Genomic DNA, 17,769 nt, shown 5'->3' with positions numbered 1-17,769 from the left:
CAAAAAAAATTATTGGTTTTCCAATTTCAGTTTATCCATACATATATTAATGTTACATGTTTTTATTTTGGATATTGTTACAACGGAAGAATTTCTCCTCTCTCTCTGATTTCTATGCATCTCTCTGTCCTTACTAACCATTTTTTTCCACCATAGTCTGTTTCCCTGAATTGTATGACTTTTGAATAACAGACATCCACCCACAGACACATGAGCAAAACCTGATCTCTCTCATGCCTCTACTAAAATAAAAAATATTGCAGAAATATGTAATTTGGTATGGAAATGTAAACCAACACAGTAATCAGAAGTAAACAACTGAATTTGCTTTTGAGCTTCTTAAGGCAATGAAACTTTGAAAACTAAATTTTTAGCCAACTCCATGACAGTGCTGAAAAGCTCTCAATAGAACAGCTTTTCCCCTTATTCCTCAACTGTTTTACTTAGACCGGAAATTTTCTGGGCCAGAGACTGCATCACAACAGGTCTAAACAACATCGATCATAGTAAATTCCCATCTCCATTTGGACTGTCAGGATGATTCCTGATATTAAACTTTGCACACATAAGCATGCAAGTTCACAGGACTGCATTTGACTCACCCTAGTACTTAGTAATGGTGTTTAAAGATTGTCCAAACAAGCAGAAGTACAGCTACACAAGTGCAGATAAACACACTTCTTTATATAAAGCTGTTACACAAAAATAAAAACGTGCAAATACAGGCTCAATATGATTGAGGCTACTTCAAGTCAGTGAAGGTTATGTTATATCACAGAATGATAGCAGTCTCTTTTTAATTCCATTCTTTCCCCCACTAAGATAGATTGAATTCACCCCTGGTCCATAAAGTTCTGTAATCATATATGGGGTTAGGAGCATAATAAAATAAATCTGACCTTTCCCTCTTTCTTTTCTATTCAGCACTACTGAACTATCCATTTGCTCCTAAGAGTTTTAGGGAATATGTGCATCTCATTCTGAATATTTTGGAGACAAATCAAGGAGAAGAGTGTATCTTTTCACATTAAAGAATTCTAGTTCTCACTGTATTGTTGTAACAAGCTCAAAAAACAACAAACAAACAAATCACCCAGCTTTCTTACAAAGGACACCCAAACTTTCTTAAAAGGAGAAAACAAACAAACACACACTTGACCGATTTCCTGTTTTACAAATTTTCCACTTTCCACCTCCAAACAAGAGACATTGTGCATCTGCAGATTTCAAATCTTGTGACCATTGGTTTCATGAGTTCTATAGCCATTTGTTTTGTCTAGCCATTTAGTCCCTATGCTTGTAAAGGAACACTTACCTATATTAATGTTTTATACATGAAAGAGACCAATTAAAATATGGAAACTAATAACATAGTCAGAACTTACTGAGTCTCTAAGAGGATTTGAATGAAAGCTTATTAATCCTTAAGACTGAATATACATTGACAAAGATGTACTGTCAACTCAAAGTTTGAATTCACAAAAGACTGCTACTAATTGCAGTCAGGTTTACACCAGAACTGGTCGCACAAACTTGAGGACCTGATGGGTCCAACTACTTTTGCTGGGTGCTCACATAGGTTCCCCTATTTCATCATATACCACAAAGGTATTGAGAAAGGAGTACCAGAGGACTCAGAAAATAATGAATAGTAGTAAAGGAAACGGAAGGACGTGGAGGAAAAGTGTTTGGATATGATTTGCATACAGTGAAACAAAATAGTTATATATTCTGAGAGAAGCCTAGATGCTGCATTTTTTTTAACAATCCCAATTTATCTCATATCCAGTAGATAAGGTACACACTGTAAGTCAGCTATACCTTCGATCGGAGAGCAAGGTTCTCCTCTTCCAGCTCCCTGAGTTTATCTTGCAAGATATCCAGCTGCAAAAGACCTTGTGATACACTGAAAGACTCATTGAAACGAAGTGGTGTAGAACAGCTGGAATCTGTTTCACTTTCCTCAGAAGCAATTGAAACAATACGAAGTAGGTCATCCTTCTTTGATAGTTCATGCTGCAGCTGGTTAACCTAGCACAAAAGAAGATCACCAGCTTGTCAGTTCTTGGACCATGAAAGCTGACTGAACTATGGTAATTAGGAGAATGTTTTCTAAGTATACTTACGTAGTTTGAAAGCAGAAATCAACTGTTTTCACAATGAAATAATATGTTTTTATTAATTCTCTTCTCATCATCATAAAGAGATGGAAAAAAAATGAAAAAAATATTCACTCACTTGATCTAGAGTTTGTCCTAACTGTTCTTCTAGTGCTTCATTCTGTTCTGTCAACAGCTGGTTTCGCTTAAGCAGGGCTTGTCCAATTCGAGCTGCCAGTTCCAGGTCCCGGTCCTTCTGCTCATAAAAAGTGTACAAGTGTCTACTTTTAATCAGATAAAGTTTAAATACAGAGTAATTTTAGATTTTCATAGCTACTGTTTAACACAGCACTCTGAGATCCCTACTCACTCTCAAATGGATTGCTTCTGCAACATTGATAAAACAATAATTAATGTTTCATCCTTTGGATCCAAAACACATCCATCACTATGCTTCTCTTCCACAGTCATTGTCAGTAACAGGGGGAGGGCACCTAACCTGGGTACAGCACTGGTGAAGTTATATGGGCTCTATTGTGTCATTCCAAGAAGTCGTGTACACTTAGGCCTGTTGTCTTTCAAGTGACAGATTCTCCAGAAACAGACTGCTTAATTGGAATAGTGATGAGAAGGTAAAAGCCAAGTGGCACTGGGAAAGCAGAAGAAATCTCTTTCTTTCTCATTACATGCTAGCTCCTATGAGGTATCCATAGTATTGCTAAATTTTGTTTCTGAGGTGGTGCAAATGACTGGACAGCTTCTTGTGAAGCCATATGTTTGATAAGCAGCTCCTGAAGATAACTGAAGCAAAAATTCCAGGAGCTGAATAATTTCCTCAAATACATGTCCTCATATGTATTAACACAATTATATTACAGAGATGAGCATACCTCAGCTAGCAGATGTTTGACCACGTCAGTGTCACTGTAGGTTTTCTGCTCCACATTATCTGTGCCTAAAACTGAGAAGAAAAAAGCATACTTACTGAAGTTGCTTAAGTACAAGAAGACTGCTTGGAAGGGAGAGAACTAAAACACAGAGGACATTGTTTATACATGCTCAAATACAGCAACTAGTTGTGGAAACTAGCAGAGGTTATCAAAATGCATCTTAACTTCAGAAGTATGAAACGATGTTCATTTAAGAGATTGATCCAAACTATTGAGCATTTACAGCTTTTAGCAGAAAGAAGTTGAGGTGCTTGCACATCCTTCAAATTTAGAAAAAGGAGAAGAATCTCTTTAGATCAACTTTTTGAATACAGATAAGCTATTAAATCATCCAGCCTGCTGGGGAGAGAGAGAAGTAATGTATATCCATATATAGCTGAAAACACCTGCAGACTTTATTGAGAACAAGTAGTATTTCAAAAACAGGACTAAGTCAAGAAGAAATGAAGAGCAAAAAGAATTTGTCACAACTCTGAACAAAACTTGGAGCTACAATATAAAAACACTGTCCTGAGAAACAGAATATGCTAGTAAAGAAGAAATCTGAATTACCTTGTCCAAATTTGTGAGATCCAGCAAAGGAGGAGGGAGGAAGTTCAATAAGAGCTACAGTACCAGAAAAGGAAAGACGGGGAAGAAAGAATAAAAAGGAGAAAAAATTAAAATTCAAGGAAATAGTCAACTGGGTCTGGCTGGGATGGAGTTAACTTTCCCCATAGCAGCCCATATAGTGTGGTGCTCTGCACTTGTAGCTAGAACAGCACTGACAGCAAGACTGTCTTAACACACACCCCCCCCCAGTGACCTAAACAAACTAAAGGGATTTTCCATACCATATGACAGCATGCTCAGCAATAAAAGCTGAGCAGAGGAAAGAGAAGGGGGGGGACTCTTGTTATGACTCTTGTCATCTGTCTTCCTGAGCAACCACTATGTGTATTGAGGCCTTGCTTCCCAAGACATGGCAAAACATTGCTTGCTGACAGCAAGTAGAAAATAATTGTTTTCTCCCTTTATTTCTGTGTGGCCTTAAATTTGCTATTTTTGCTTTAGGGACTCAGGACCATGAAAGCAAAGAAGGCAGCAAGATAAGTTGAATAAATATGAAAGTATCTACTTCAATTGAAGACATAAGTTAACCTGTTTTGAAACTAATTCTATCATCTCTGCATTGTAAAATTATTATGAGATTATAATGGGATTTGGTCTAAATCTATTTCTGAGATTTTTCTGCCTTGTTGAGACTTGATTCATGCTCTGAGTACATAGTAGTATTGGTTCTGTTTGTTGTTGTTTTTTTGTCTTTGTTCTTATTGAGGGCTGCTGATGTGGTTATGAGATAGAGAAGTGCTAAGCTGAAGTGCACACTAACTTTATATACGCGTGTTATGTAAGCTATGTATATCCTTTATGTAGGTAATGCCCACAGATAACCTTGCATAACATAACACTGAGGCTATACGTTAGGAACAAAAATAAGTTGCATTTTAGTATAGAAGAAAACTTATATAGTCTTGAAAGACAGGAGAAAAGAAAGAACAATACAGAAGAAAGAGAAACAGTTCAGTAAACCTCAAGCAGTTTAACAGGGAAGAAAAATGAAACTAACAAATCAAATACTTTTTACCAAGTAGATTAGTAGGCATAAAAATCAAACACATGCTATTAAGGAGTGTTGAATTTAAAGCACTGCCATTTGCTAACTCTATTTCCAAGTGGTACAAAAATAGAAAACCATCCTTACAAAATTTAAAGTACTTGTATTTGCATTTTGGAGGTCAGTTATACTGTGCCACTTTGACATCGTTTGCCGAGAGGGCACTCATCTTACTAATATTTTGAAAATTCACTGCCCAATAACCTCCAGCCCTTAGCAGGCAGAATATTATAGCCAGCTCTCCTGTGGTAAGTATTCCCACCAGATGATTTCAAGTAGAAGTTTCTATCCAGTGCTAAGTCAGTTTAATAAAGATCTATGTTAGTTACATACATGGTTACTCTGATAGGTAGGTTCCTAAAAACACAAACAAGTATATCTGCTCTGGTAAATGAAATCTCAGAACAGCTTTGAAACTTAGCTCCATACAACTTTTGTTACTTTCTTACACTACAGAAAAAAATTATACATAGTTGTTATAACTCTCTACTGTGAACACGTGCAATTTCTGCTTACTCACCTCGCCATGGGAAGGCTGCAAGCAACTCTTCATTTTGGTTAATATTCTTGTTATGTTGTGCCATGTTCCTTTATTCACATATACAAAGTAGTTCTAAAGACAGATGTTTTGTAATTTGAGGTTTCTTATTCTACCAAAGTTGAAGGAGAAAATATTTTTCCACCTCACAGAAGACTAGGTGAGTACCAGTAGGAACTCACACTAAGTGGATCGCTAATTAGATCCACCTTCTAATAGGCAGCAGCAGCTATAAAAAGAGGAGGAGCAAGTGCAGCAAGTATTGCATTGCTATTTTCCCCCTAGATGTCAAATACAAATTGAGTCAAATGATAAGTTCACCATTCTTTTCAGCAAAAGTTGCAAAAAATTTCCATTTGTATATAGAGGGAGAGAGAGATGCATAAAACTCCCAAGTTATGCTTCACAACTATGATTGTCACATTTATTCCCAATTCCAGTCAATACTAAGAAAGATATAAACTTCAGCTAACAAGCTATTTAGCAGTGACTATAACTAAATACCGATTTTTATTTCTATCTGTCCGGGACCTTCCCAGTATTCTCCTGTAAGTTACTAGGCTCAGATGATAACAGTTACATTCCTTCTCTTTGTCTAGCCAATTTCTAGGGGAAACAAAAAAGCATATTTCTCTTGAATTTATATGACTCAACAGTTACAACAGTGTTGACAGAGTTAGTTATACCTAACAGTGATCTTTTAAATTAACGTGATGTATTTCACATCCAAGTTGGGCAGCCAAATTTTAATCTCACATATAGAAGCATCTATGTTATCCTAAAATTCTAAGACAGACTCATTCTAAAGATTCACTTCTGGACAGACATTTACAATGATAGTTACAGTGCATTTTTAAGAATATCAAGAAAACTAAGAAAACTGTTTAAAAAAAAAAACAACACCTCTCACAAGCAGTTCACTATTTTCACAGGAGAAATTCCTGTAGTTGCAAAGAACTTCTTGCTGGGTGAAAGAGGAAGACACCAGTTTCTGTAGTATTTTGACAGCCAAATAATCATGACTTAAAACCCCTGCCACCTCTCACTGCTTGAAAATGCAAGCTCACGCTGACTGAAGTGTCTTCTCTTGGAGCAATGTGCTTCATTACACTGGAAATGCAGGCACTGACCAGAGACACATTTGATGTAAAGTTGCTATCAGCACTGACAGACTTTGAACCCAATTCTTTCTAATTAAAGCTTAGAGATAAGTACACACCCCACTGACTACACATAATCACTTCAATTGAACTATAAAAGTGGTCACTCAATATAAAATTATTTGTTTACAGTATTATTATCAGAAACAGACCAAGCAATAATCATTAAGTGGCTTTCAAAATGCTTTCCACAGTTAAAAAAAAAAATTCAGGCATGAAAGTTCAATCAAAAACAAGCTTGCTTTAAATCAGGGATTGCTGCATGTGTAAAAGGTAATATGTTACTTTTACTTAATCATTTGCTATACGCCCTGGGTGGAGGCTGAAAATACAAACAACAAAAAATCCCTGTGCAGAGGTGACACATACGTCAGAGAGGCATTGATTACAGAGAAATAGTAAGTTGAACCTAAATACCAAGTTAATTCTCCCAAGTGGTTCCTTCCAATAGAGGGAGGAAACAGGACGTAGCCATTTCTCTAAACTGTTTACAACGTTCCCCTCTTTTCACATGAAAACACTTGAAATTTCAGGCAAATTACTGTTTAGTTCTTCTGGCAACCTTTATATATGTTTAAAATCGAACGGTATAGAAGGTTTCTTCACATGATACGATGCCGTTCATTTTCTTCTTAATGATCTGCTAGCTTTAAGGACTGCTGTAATCACAACTGACTGGTAGCAAAAAGTTACTTAGTATTTTCAGAACCTGAAGACAGTGATCAACATCCACATAGTACCCACCTACAGGACATTCACACAATTTGTATCTCCAGAAGAAACCATTAATAGCATTTCAAAAGCAACATTGACACACAACATCAGAACAAATACCATCAAAAGAACCATAGCATTGTTAATGTTCATAAAAACAGAACTGCTGTATACTCCATACCTCTCGTATCACAACTAATCTAGCACAATTCTAGGTTCCTTCCTCTTTTTCACTATCAGATGTTTCCACTCTTATTTCTAAGTGAAATCTAATGATTAGGCAGCCATGGGACATGCTAGCTCAGCTCTTAGAATGGCAGAGCTGAACTACAAGCACTTCCTCTGTACTCAGCTTTTCATTCCACCTCTGCAAAAATGTCCAGATTTGAACACTACACTTAAACATTAACCAGTTTATATTTACATTTTGCTCTTCAATAAATGTCAATGCCAAAAAAAAAATAATTCTTAGGCCCAGGTATACTCACTCATGTAATGGAAAGTCTCCTCGTTGTGAACTGGAGAAGAGATTTTGGGAAGATGACCATGGCAGTTCGACTGAATCCAGTCTTGATTTTCATACAGATACAGAGAGTCCACTCGTAACTTGTAATCTGGCAACTGTTCTTCTAGCATGCTCACCAATTCTACCTCAGGGAGGTCCTCAGTGGAGCAGACATCTAAAAGTGAGTAAATGCCACTAACAGTACATTACTATTGAATATGCCATATATTTATTATATGCTACAGCAGTATAGATTCTACATACTATAAAATACTTTTATAAACTTTCAGTAGGTTTGAAAAAATTCTTCTGTACTGGACAAATTACCAGAAAACTGATTGATATTGTAGTATTTGCAAATTCCTCATCCCCAAGTGATTCCGTAACTTCCTGCAAAGCTGTTCTAGCCATGGCTCCATCTGACTTCTTAAATACAGTGCATTTAATGAGCTTCAATTTGTATCTTTCCCTGCTTATTGAACTAAAACACAGACCTACATTTTAGCAGCAGTTGATTTCCTGAAGGAAATTCAGTTGATTTCCTGAATGAAATTCACATACTTCTTTGTCTTCTGTTTATTGTTTTGTTTGGTAATTAACATAGGCTTGAATAAAGTAAATAAAAATATCAACGGAATACTACCTTAAAATCAGGCAACTTAAATACTAAATTCTATTATCATCCATATGGAATCATCCTTTATGTGAACATGGTACCCAAACTTCTAAACAGTAAAATTTAGCTCTTCCTGTTTTTCCCCCTTAGTCTCTTTGAGATTATTGCAAAAAAGGAACATTAAGTTGCTAAAGTACTGCACATCAAGGGTATACAATGATTATCTTTTGAACATTTCCACCAAAGATGAAGACTGTCTTCAGTATCTTTCAATGGAAGAAATGCCAATATTGACAATTAACACTGAATCAAAAACATCTTACAATGGAAACTGATTTTACAAGCTAATTAAAGGACTCACCATTTTTGTTGATTTGCAATATCAGGTAAGCAATACAAAGAATATCAAATTCAAGGCAGTTTTCAGGTTGGTATTATTTAAAATATTAGATACATTCAGGACTTGTAACAGAATCATTTCTCCAACTTACCAGAGATGCTCTCCAAGACCTTATGATCAAAATTCATGAGTCTTTTCTTCACAGTTCACTTCTTTAGAAGTAACATTCTGTAGTCAGATTGTGCACTGTCCCCTTATTGCTTTGGCAGAAAGATGGGTTTGATTTACAGAATAAGGGACAGCCATCAAGCTACTGAGATGTTAACAAATCTGGCATCAACTCACTTCTGTACACGGATTCATACTCCATATCTATTGCTGTCTTAGGACATGCTCATTTCTTTCATCTGACTTACTACTCATCAGCAGAAATATCTATAGGATATTTCATATAAGCTTCACAAGCTTCTCAGCTCAGCCATCACCTAGAAATAAAACAAGAACACCAGAGCTTAACAGATTTCACGCTTTCAAATGAGACCAGTCGATTAACATGACCTCATTTCTTTCAGACTGAGTTTCCACCCTGTACTACTGTTTAACCCCCAAAATAAAAATAAATTAAAAGATTAAAAAAAAATAATCCTTAGTTTAAACATTACATTATATATTAAATGTGTCATTAAAAATACGCCTTTTCCCTGCAAACATGACATCTCACCTTCACCACTGACTTCGTCAATTACTGTTTGTTTATACTATTCCTCCTCTTCCATATAATATTTAGTATACTACAGGCTCATTTACTGTAGTGAGGCACTTTCCTTCAACACTGAAGGACAGCAGCTCCAACTAAAGATAAATTTTCTTCAGGCTACTAAGTGCATTTAAAGCAACGGGTTTTAAAGGCAGGATTTCAAAATCATCATTCTGAACATTAGATTGGCATAAAGAAATTTTACTGGACTGTTGTCTTCAATCTCTTCCACTTTAGAAGTCCACTGATTAAGATTTGGATCTATCAGAAATTTACGATCTTATTACAGACTGATGATCTTCCATGTAAAATGTAAGAGTAATCCTACACAGAAAAACAAAAAATGCAAGAGAACAAGGTCTCATTTTCCCTCCTTCTACATTCAGTAAACACATGATTCTCTTTAAAGCTTACATTAATTTCAAATTTGCTCTTAAGAGTTTCCCCAAGCACAAACACAAATTTGTCTTGTCATCTGTAGTAATCTTTCATTTGACAAGCTCAAAATGGACAGTGCAGGAGCTTTTTAAAGAAAGCCAAGAGCCTGCCTGTTCATCTGCTTGTACAGTTTAGCAGGAGATCAAGAAAGAATTTTCTTCCATTAAAGTCAGCTTATACTTATGAACAATACCTTCTTCCTTTGTATTTTATTTACCTGTTTTAATTATTATCTATATTAGACACTTACTAAGAACTGTAGGACTGAGATTTCAGATACATTTGTTATTTGAAAGTTAATTTGTTATGGGACTTTGATTCTTAGTGATGTAAGACCATTTATTCAATTTTTATATTGACATTCCTCTTGCATTATATTATGTATTTCTGTCAATGATCCCCAGGTCCTTTTCTGCAAAGCTGCTATCCAGACTGTTAGCCCCCAGCATGTACTGGTACACAAGTTTATTCATCCCCAGGTGCAGGACTTTGCATTTATCTTTGTTGAACAAGAGGAAATGCCAAAATCTGAAATGCAGGACATCCTGACTGAACTGAAGAAGCACTTTAAAAAAAAAAAAAATAATAAAAAAAAATGAGGGTGACTGAGCACTGGAAAAGGTTGCCCAGATAGGTTGTGGAGTCACCACCTTTGGAGATATTCAAAAGCCATCTGGAGATGGTCCTGGGCAAGCAGCTCTGTGTGGCTCCGCTTAAACAAGATTTATTTCTCAGTTAAACAAGTACTTAAAAGTACTCACAGCAGTTCTTACTGTGTTTGTGATGTAAACCACATTTGACATAAGGAAAAACCACCTCACAAGGCAAGGTGGTTTGGGTCTCTTTTTTTTTTCTCCATCAGACATGCCAAGATTACATTCCTTACTTTGCAAGTATGGTATTGAGGGACTTCAATACAGTATCAAATGTTGATCAGAAGGAAGAACAAAAATTTAAGAGACAACTGTTTAACAAGCAGTTAGATAGGTAACATAATATTAACAGGGAGAAGCTTGCAAGTGGCCTTACTAAATAAACTGAATAAAAATGCAAAATTACTGTTTCTTTTGGTTATTCAAGCTTTAATCTCAAGACTGTTATGCTGTTGTATGAACTATGGTTATGACCTCTACCCTAAACCATATTCAAAAGCTGCCAATTAAACAAATCCAAATCACATTAAAGGAAGAAAGACAGCATACAGTTACAAGACAATGCAGCATTATAGCAGTTGTGACTAGTCAGAGCCTGAGGCCGGTAATAAACGTTTGCAATGGCAATCCTGCCCCACAGATGAGATATGTCAGCATCCATATGTATGGTTTCCACCTACATTACCTTTGTAGTGTTATTAATGTATAAAGTGCAATTACAAAAGGTATTAATTAAAAGCAGTACAAAGAGATGGAAGACATCCCAGAAAATCACCACAGGACACACAAAATCAGTTCTATTTCTAAGCAGAACTCTTCATGCAGCACAGAAGCTACAATTCTACAATAAATACCTTAATCCTATACTCGTTTTGCACAGAAATCTCATGGAAGCATTGTAACACCAGAGTTGTCTGTGTCTGATAAGGTAGATGCATTGGGCTGTGCCACCTACCAGTAGTAACTATGCCACTTAAGCATCAAAGCAGCACACTTTTGATAAAAATTATTAGAGTCCAGAGCTTACTTTATTGTTCATTATTAGTGACTGTAATCTCCAAACTTAAGAAAGTCCTGTCTGGACTAAAAGATCAAATTACTTATTTAATAAATAACTGTAAATATTCTATACAAGTCAACCCTGATTAATATTCCAGACACATGAAAGTGAGGAAATTTGTAACTAATACCTGATTTTTCTTGCTTTTTTCTCCCTCACAAAATTTATACTCTTGTCCAATTTTAAAAACAATTATCCAATGCAAGGCAGAATCCTTCTTTAATCTGTCACTTCTGCAGCTTTCTAGGAAGGCAAGGGAAAATCAGAGGAATGGTCAACATGAGCACAATATTTCTAGGAAGGCAAGGGAAAATCAGAGGAATGGTCAACATGAGCACAATATTTCTTATCAATTGACACTCAAGCTTTTATTGATTTTGTCTACCTTAAATAGTCATATGACTTGAAACAGATTTACCTGAGAATTTAAAGACTGTCATTAGCAAAGACATTATCTCTGCATTTAAGTGACATCAGAAATGATGGAGACTACTGAGACACAAGTGGCTGAAATACTTGGAAGTTTCCAAGTGCACGTATATAAGGCCAAAATTCTGAACAGCAAAAAAAATCACTTATCTACTGTCTGTGCTTAGACTGACTTTCCAAAATGATGAATCAATAGCAAAATTTATAAAGCTGAAAATTCCTGTTCTACTTGATGAAAGTTACTATTCTTGCATACTTATAATAAATGCAAGTATTTCTCTAAAACAATATAAAAATATTATTTTCAGTAATAGCAAGAACATAAGGAATGACTGCTTTTGCATGAAGATTTCATTAATTTTTTTTTGATCTATGCAAGTAATGTAAACTCAAAACAAAAAACAATTGAGTCATATCCAATTTGCGCTATATATAGTTAAGTTACTATCTATATGTGTAAGACACAGTCCAAATACCGGTGCAAGTGTTTTTGTAAAATAAAACAGAATTAGTCATCCATATTCTACAGGTATAGTCATAGGTACAAGCTGATGAAAATTTTCACATGCGGACTTACAACTTCTTCTAAATAAGCAAACTGGAAATAATATGAAAGTATGCAGTCTTACTCTGACATTTTATCAGCTACTATTTTCAACATTTCCTATAGTCTTACTGTCATATTTACTTATATGTGTATTTATAACTAGTCTGCCTCGAGTTTCAAAGATTTCTTAAGTGTCACAGAAGAAATTTGATCTAGTACAGCAATACATTTCACAAACTGTATTCTAAAAATTATTTCCATTTTATAACCACGTGACAGTGGATGATATTAATCCAAGTCAATGTTTTATTTATATTTGGTTAATCACATTACAAAATATTTCCTCTGTATTTTTTTAAACCAAAACCTTGACAGTCTATAAAGAAAACAAACAAAAAAATGCTATACCATGTGTACTATGGTTGTTTTTTCATAACTGTTTAAGTTTGTTATTATGCAACATAACTCAGAAGACTTTCTATCAACAGAGAGCTCAAATTTGAATTAACTGAAAGCTGAGATGAGTTGCTTTTACAATTGGAAATACTAGACAAACAAATGTATGTGTACATTTCTTCATGCATAAAAACTTCAAAACATATTCAAAATATGTCATCTTTTTTGACATCATCCAAACTGAAATATAAATATACTCTTATTTCCTCTGTTTTCCATTTGAGAGCAATTGAATACTCACCATCACTTGGAAAGACTAAACTAGATTTGTTCCTCTGTGCAATTATAGGATACGAGACAACAGGCCACAACTAACACAAATAAAATTTCAACAATGAAGAAGATTCTAAATTAATTTTCCAAAAGGATGCCAAATGAATGAGTCAATTACTCTAGAATTCTGAATTTTACTGTTAGGTTAATATATAATATAAAAACAATTTTATCGAGTCATTAAACACACTACTTTTTATTACTACAATTGAAATGTTGTCAAGTCAGCTAGTAACAAGAAAAATATTTTGCATTTCAAGGTTAATGAAACAGTTCTATTCTTACAGCAAACATGACCACACTGAATTGCTGCCAAAAACATTCCTGGGACTGCTGCTCAGAGGCAGAGACCAAATCCTCCAACAGTACATAGCAAGAGATGGAAGACAAAGTAATGTATACTGAAAAACAAGTCTGTGTGAACTTTTTCTATCACAACTAACACTTGCTGCATTCCTAACACCAATGTTGCTTTCAGCCATTACTGTCCCTATAGAAACCTAAATGTTTGTTTTTCTCTCATGTAAGGAAAAAAAAAAAAATCCTTTTAAAGAGTAAGCAAACACAGTCCTAATAACATACTACTAAATAATCACAAGCAAACCTCAACTATACACAGTAATAACCTCAAGAAACTGATATATGAAAAGAACTCTAAGAAAACAGAATAAAAATAGAACCCTGTGCATGTCCTGGATTTTTTTGAATTTGGGGTGGGATAAGGGTTCAGAGTGAAAGCTGGAGAACACATCTTGGAAAATGACGAATATCAAGAGGGTCACGAAGCTGGCCACAACAGTTCTCTCAGGCTTTTCATCCAGACTTCAGCCAAGACAGACTCACTTTAACTGTATGAAGTTCAACAAGGCCAAGTGCCGGGTCCTGCACCTAGGGCACAACAACCCTAAGCAGCACTACAGGCTGGGAGGTCAGTGGTTGGAAAGAAGCCTGGCCGAGAAGGACCTGGGAGTATTGGTTGATAGTCGGCTGAATATGAGCCAGCAGTGTGCTCACGTGGCCAAGAAGGCCAACAGCATCCTGGCTTGCATAAGAAGCAGCGTGGCCAGCAGGTCTAAGGAGGTGATTGTCCCCCTGTACTCGGCTCTGGTGAGGCCGCACCTCGAGTACTGTGTTCAGTTTTGGGCCCCTCGCTACAAGGACATCAAGGTGCTCGAGCGAGCCCACAGAAGGGCAACGAAGCTGGTGAGGGTTCTGGAGAACCTTATGAGGAGCGGCTGAGGGAGCTGGGATTGTTCAGTCTGGAGGAGGCTCAGGGGTGCCCTTATTGCACTCTACAGGTACCTGAAAGGAAGCTGTAGCGAGGTGGGGGTTGGTCTATTTTCCCACGTGCCTGGTGACAGGATGTACCTGGTGACAGGACGAGGGGAACAGCCTAAAGTTGTGCCAGGGGAGGTTTAGGTTGGATATTAGGAAGTACTTCTTTACTGAAGGGGTTGTTAGGCATTGGAATGGGCTGCCCAGGGAAGTGGTTGAGTCGCCATCCCTGGAGGTCTTTAAAAGACATTTAGATTTAGAGCTTAATGATATGGTTTAGTGGATCACTTGTTAGTGTTAGGTCAGAGGTTGGACTAGGTGATCTTGGAGGTCTCTTCCAACCTAGATGATTCTGTGATTCTGTGACTTTTTCTCCTTGTCAGCCATTTGCAATAATATGCAATTTCCATTGGGGGGGGGGGGAACAAAAACAAACAAACAAACAACTTAAGTACAGGTATATAAGCTTTATGCATATGTGTACATGTATGCTGCTGCATATCACAGTTTGATAGCAAGGTTTTTGGCAAGTCCTCCATGCTTGGAGGTTGTCTATACCACCGTTACCACACAATGTAAAAATAACATATCCTTAATAGAATTCTATCTTCAGCTGAACCGATGAATGCTACCTACAGGAAATACCCATATCAAGTTTTATTAATTACTACTTCTTTTCCATAAATGCACAATCAAAACATTACTACGCATATACATTTATTTCTTGCAGGTAGACTTTATTTCTTCTTTTAGTTATTTTGTTTTTTTTTTTAAGAAAAAAAGAACTGTCATGAATCCAGTATTTGTTGATTAGGGAGTATAAAAATGTGATATACACTCACGAGGCAAGTGCTGTGCTAGTATTTCATTAAAAGTTTGTTAGAGGGTTCTTTAAAAATTGAATCTTGTTGTCTATAAAGTATACAAGTATACTTCAAATGAACGTAACATTTTCCACTAAAATCACTAATGTTTTCAGGTTGATGCACAGCTGAATTCAGTCAAGCAAGTGATTTAAAGTTCTTAATATATACCCCAGCTAGTGCTCAGCATTTTAACAGTTATAATTCTGTATTTATTAAAATAAACCAGACTGATCTGTAAGACCCAGTCACCAGAGTACTGCTAGCAATCCAACTAGATAAAAGGATTTGTCATCTCTTTTGTAAACATCTCTATGAAAATGTTATTTTTGTATCTTCTGGGAAAACTATCAACAAATCACGTTTATCCCTCCTAAAATATTGCCTTTCAACTGCATGATATTCACCACAGCAAGGCCTCTATTAGATGTAAACTATCAGCAGAAAAGCCTGTGATTTTCCAGCACTCTACTCCTTAAGTTATATTTTCAAATACTCATCATAGAAATTTGATAAACTGATACAGTTCTAACAGAGGACACCATCACTAAAGAGCTGTCAAATTTCAGCTATTAGTAATTCACTGTTTTCATATTACCTTCTATATTAAAAGCACAATTAAAAGCAAGCAAGCAAACAAAAAAGTATGCACACTTTCAGTACAAGAATGAGGTAAACAACCTACTTAACTTTCCTGAAATGTATATATACCAAAAGCAAGAAAATAGAGATTCAAAGCAAAGGCAATGTAGTCAAGAAACACAGTAGTAGAAGTGAATATTGAGCACACTTATCTGGTTGAAAAGCATTATTTACTAGTCGTCTACAGTGCATTTCCTTTATGTTTCCTCAAGTCCTTCAAACCAGTGTACCTCCAAACAGACAAGATGATGTCTGGCTGTACCAATACGAACAGAGTGCCAAATACCTTCACATCTAAGGTATCACATCACCCCCAGTCTGCGCATCCAGTCATGTAGTCTTAGCTGTGGACGAGAACTGGAAAGATGGAAAAAAGACTAACAGGTTCTCCTTTAGACAACAGAATTAATGAGATCCAGCTTTCCATATATCTGTCCTACTTTTTTCCTTCCTCCTTCTGACAAAATAAATTAAATTCTAGTTATACTATGACTAGTGGTGAAAATATATGAAAAGAAGAAGATAACAGATGAACTTCAGTATATCCTACATAATATTCTTAGCAGCCAAGCATCAGTAATTAAATAAAATCAGATAGTTGCAGGCTTTAGTGAGTGGTTATCATTGCACGAAAGACCAAAATCCTAAGAAGTCAACAAATTTTTACTTGGAAATACACCTTTATACAAAAATAACAAGTATATGAAAGCTAACCTGCTATGCTACCTTGTAACACATTGTGTCAAAAGTTATTTCCTAGTAGAGTAGGTATTTGCATTGCATTCTCACAATCAGTCAACAGTATCTCTGAAAAAACAAAAAAGTATGTTTTCAACAGCCTATAGATTGATTCTTTTAATAAATAAATAAATAAAGGTTGCAACTCCATATAGCACTTTTTCACTAGGGTGGCTGACAGGAAAAAAGCTATTATTACAGTTTACTCAGAAGATCAGAATGCAACACTATAATTAAAAAATTTATGGAAGCCAAAATCTCCTTGCCCTCAAAACCATATGTATGATGGACCACAATTAAAATTTCATCAAGCTTTGTCTTCTAAGAGCAGAAACATGAACTTCCAAGCAGAGCCCACATGATTTAAAATCCGTATTTTCATAACACAGGAAACTAGAGAGCATGTTGAAGGTCACACCGTCTGCCGTGCCTGCAGTCACAGCCATCACTAGCAAGGGTCTAACACCTGACTGCAGTCTAAGCATATATATATTGAACGGATAAAGCCTTAACATAATGCGTATCTACATTACCACCCGAAAACAAACAAACAAACAAACAAACCATTTCTGTCAATTGCAACACAGGAAAGGATGAGGAATTCTTTGTTTGCCTTCCCTCCCCGGGAGCGTACGCCATACGTGACGGTACGGCTCGCCCGGAGCCACAAGGCCAGACGAGTGGGGGACCAGCCCCGTGCTCTCACGGCACGCCAAGCCGCGGCGCGCCCCCCGCAGCGCCCCATGCCCAGCATGTCGGCTGCTGCGGGAGAACCCAGAGAGCGCGGCGGTACCACAGCTCAGCGGGGGACGGCCCCAAGAGACAAGGGAGAGAATGCAGCTCTGAAGAGGTTAACACGCGAGACAGAGAGAAGAGACCAGGGCGACTGTGCCACCCTAGCTCAGCGCCGAACACCTCTTACCCGCCCCGAGCCTGCTCCGGCGCTCCACCCCCCCGCCCTCGGCACCCGAGGTCGACGGGGACGCCAGGCGGCAGCCCCAACGTAATCAGCCGGCGGCTGAGGCAGGGCGGCGCTGGCTTCCGCCCGCCTGCGGCCGC

The 17,769-nt window shown here is 36.8% G+C and overlaps 2 protein-coding genes across 11 annotated transcripts in view; one reads left to right on the top strand and one right to left on the bottom strand.

Annotated features, from left to right (window-relative positions):
- LOC106040004 (caspase-8) overlaps positions 1-14,888 on the top strand; it is a 48,065-nt gene extending 33,177 nt beyond the window's left edge. Inside the window, exon 10 of the transcript XR_010832635.1 lies at positions 13,480-14,888. The gene's annotated coding sequence lies outside the window, so the exon portion shown is untranslated. The remainder of the gene's footprint in view (positions 1-13,479) is intronic.
- TRAK2 (trafficking kinesin protein 2) overlaps positions 1-17,769 on the bottom strand; it is a 31,189-nt gene that overhangs the window by 10,854 nt on the left and 2,566 nt on the right. For 2 of the 10 annotated variants that reach the window (XM_067000083.1, XM_067000088.1), the window contains exons 1-8: positions 17,633-17,761; positions 11,618-11,730; positions 8,731-9,064; positions 7,607-7,798; positions 3,602-3,655; positions 2,990-3,060; positions 2,239-2,355; positions 1,822-2,031 (exon numbers count right to left, since the gene is read on the bottom strand). In XM_067000083.1, coding sequence (XP_066856184.1) covers positions 1,822-2,031; positions 2,239-2,355; positions 2,990-3,060; positions 3,602-3,655; positions 7,607-7,798; positions 8,731-8,767 — 681 coding nt within the window. In that variant the 5' untranslated portion in view covers positions 8,768-9,064; positions 11,618-11,730; positions 17,633-17,761. Of the gene's footprint in view, positions 1-1,821; positions 2,032-2,238; positions 2,356-2,989; positions 3,061-3,601; positions 3,656-5,226; positions 5,320-7,606; positions 7,819-8,730; positions 9,065-9,300; positions 9,661-11,617; positions 11,731-16,258; positions 16,330-17,632; positions 17,762-17,769 lie in introns of those variants that run through there. The other 8 variants (XM_067000084.1, XM_013187589.3, XM_067000090.1 and 5 more) reach the window with 8 other exon arrangements.

The sequence above is a fragment of the Anser cygnoides genome, chromosome 6 (genome assembly GCF_040182565.1).
Source record: "Anser cygnoides isolate HZ-2024a breed goose chromosome 6, Taihu_goose_T2T_genome, whole genome shotgun sequence".
NCBI lineage: Eukaryota > Metazoa > Chordata > Aves > Anseriformes > Anatidae > Anser > Anser cygnoides.
The sequence above is the reverse complement of the archived record's forward strand: the minus strand, read 5'-3'. Positions and strand labels throughout refer to the sequence as shown.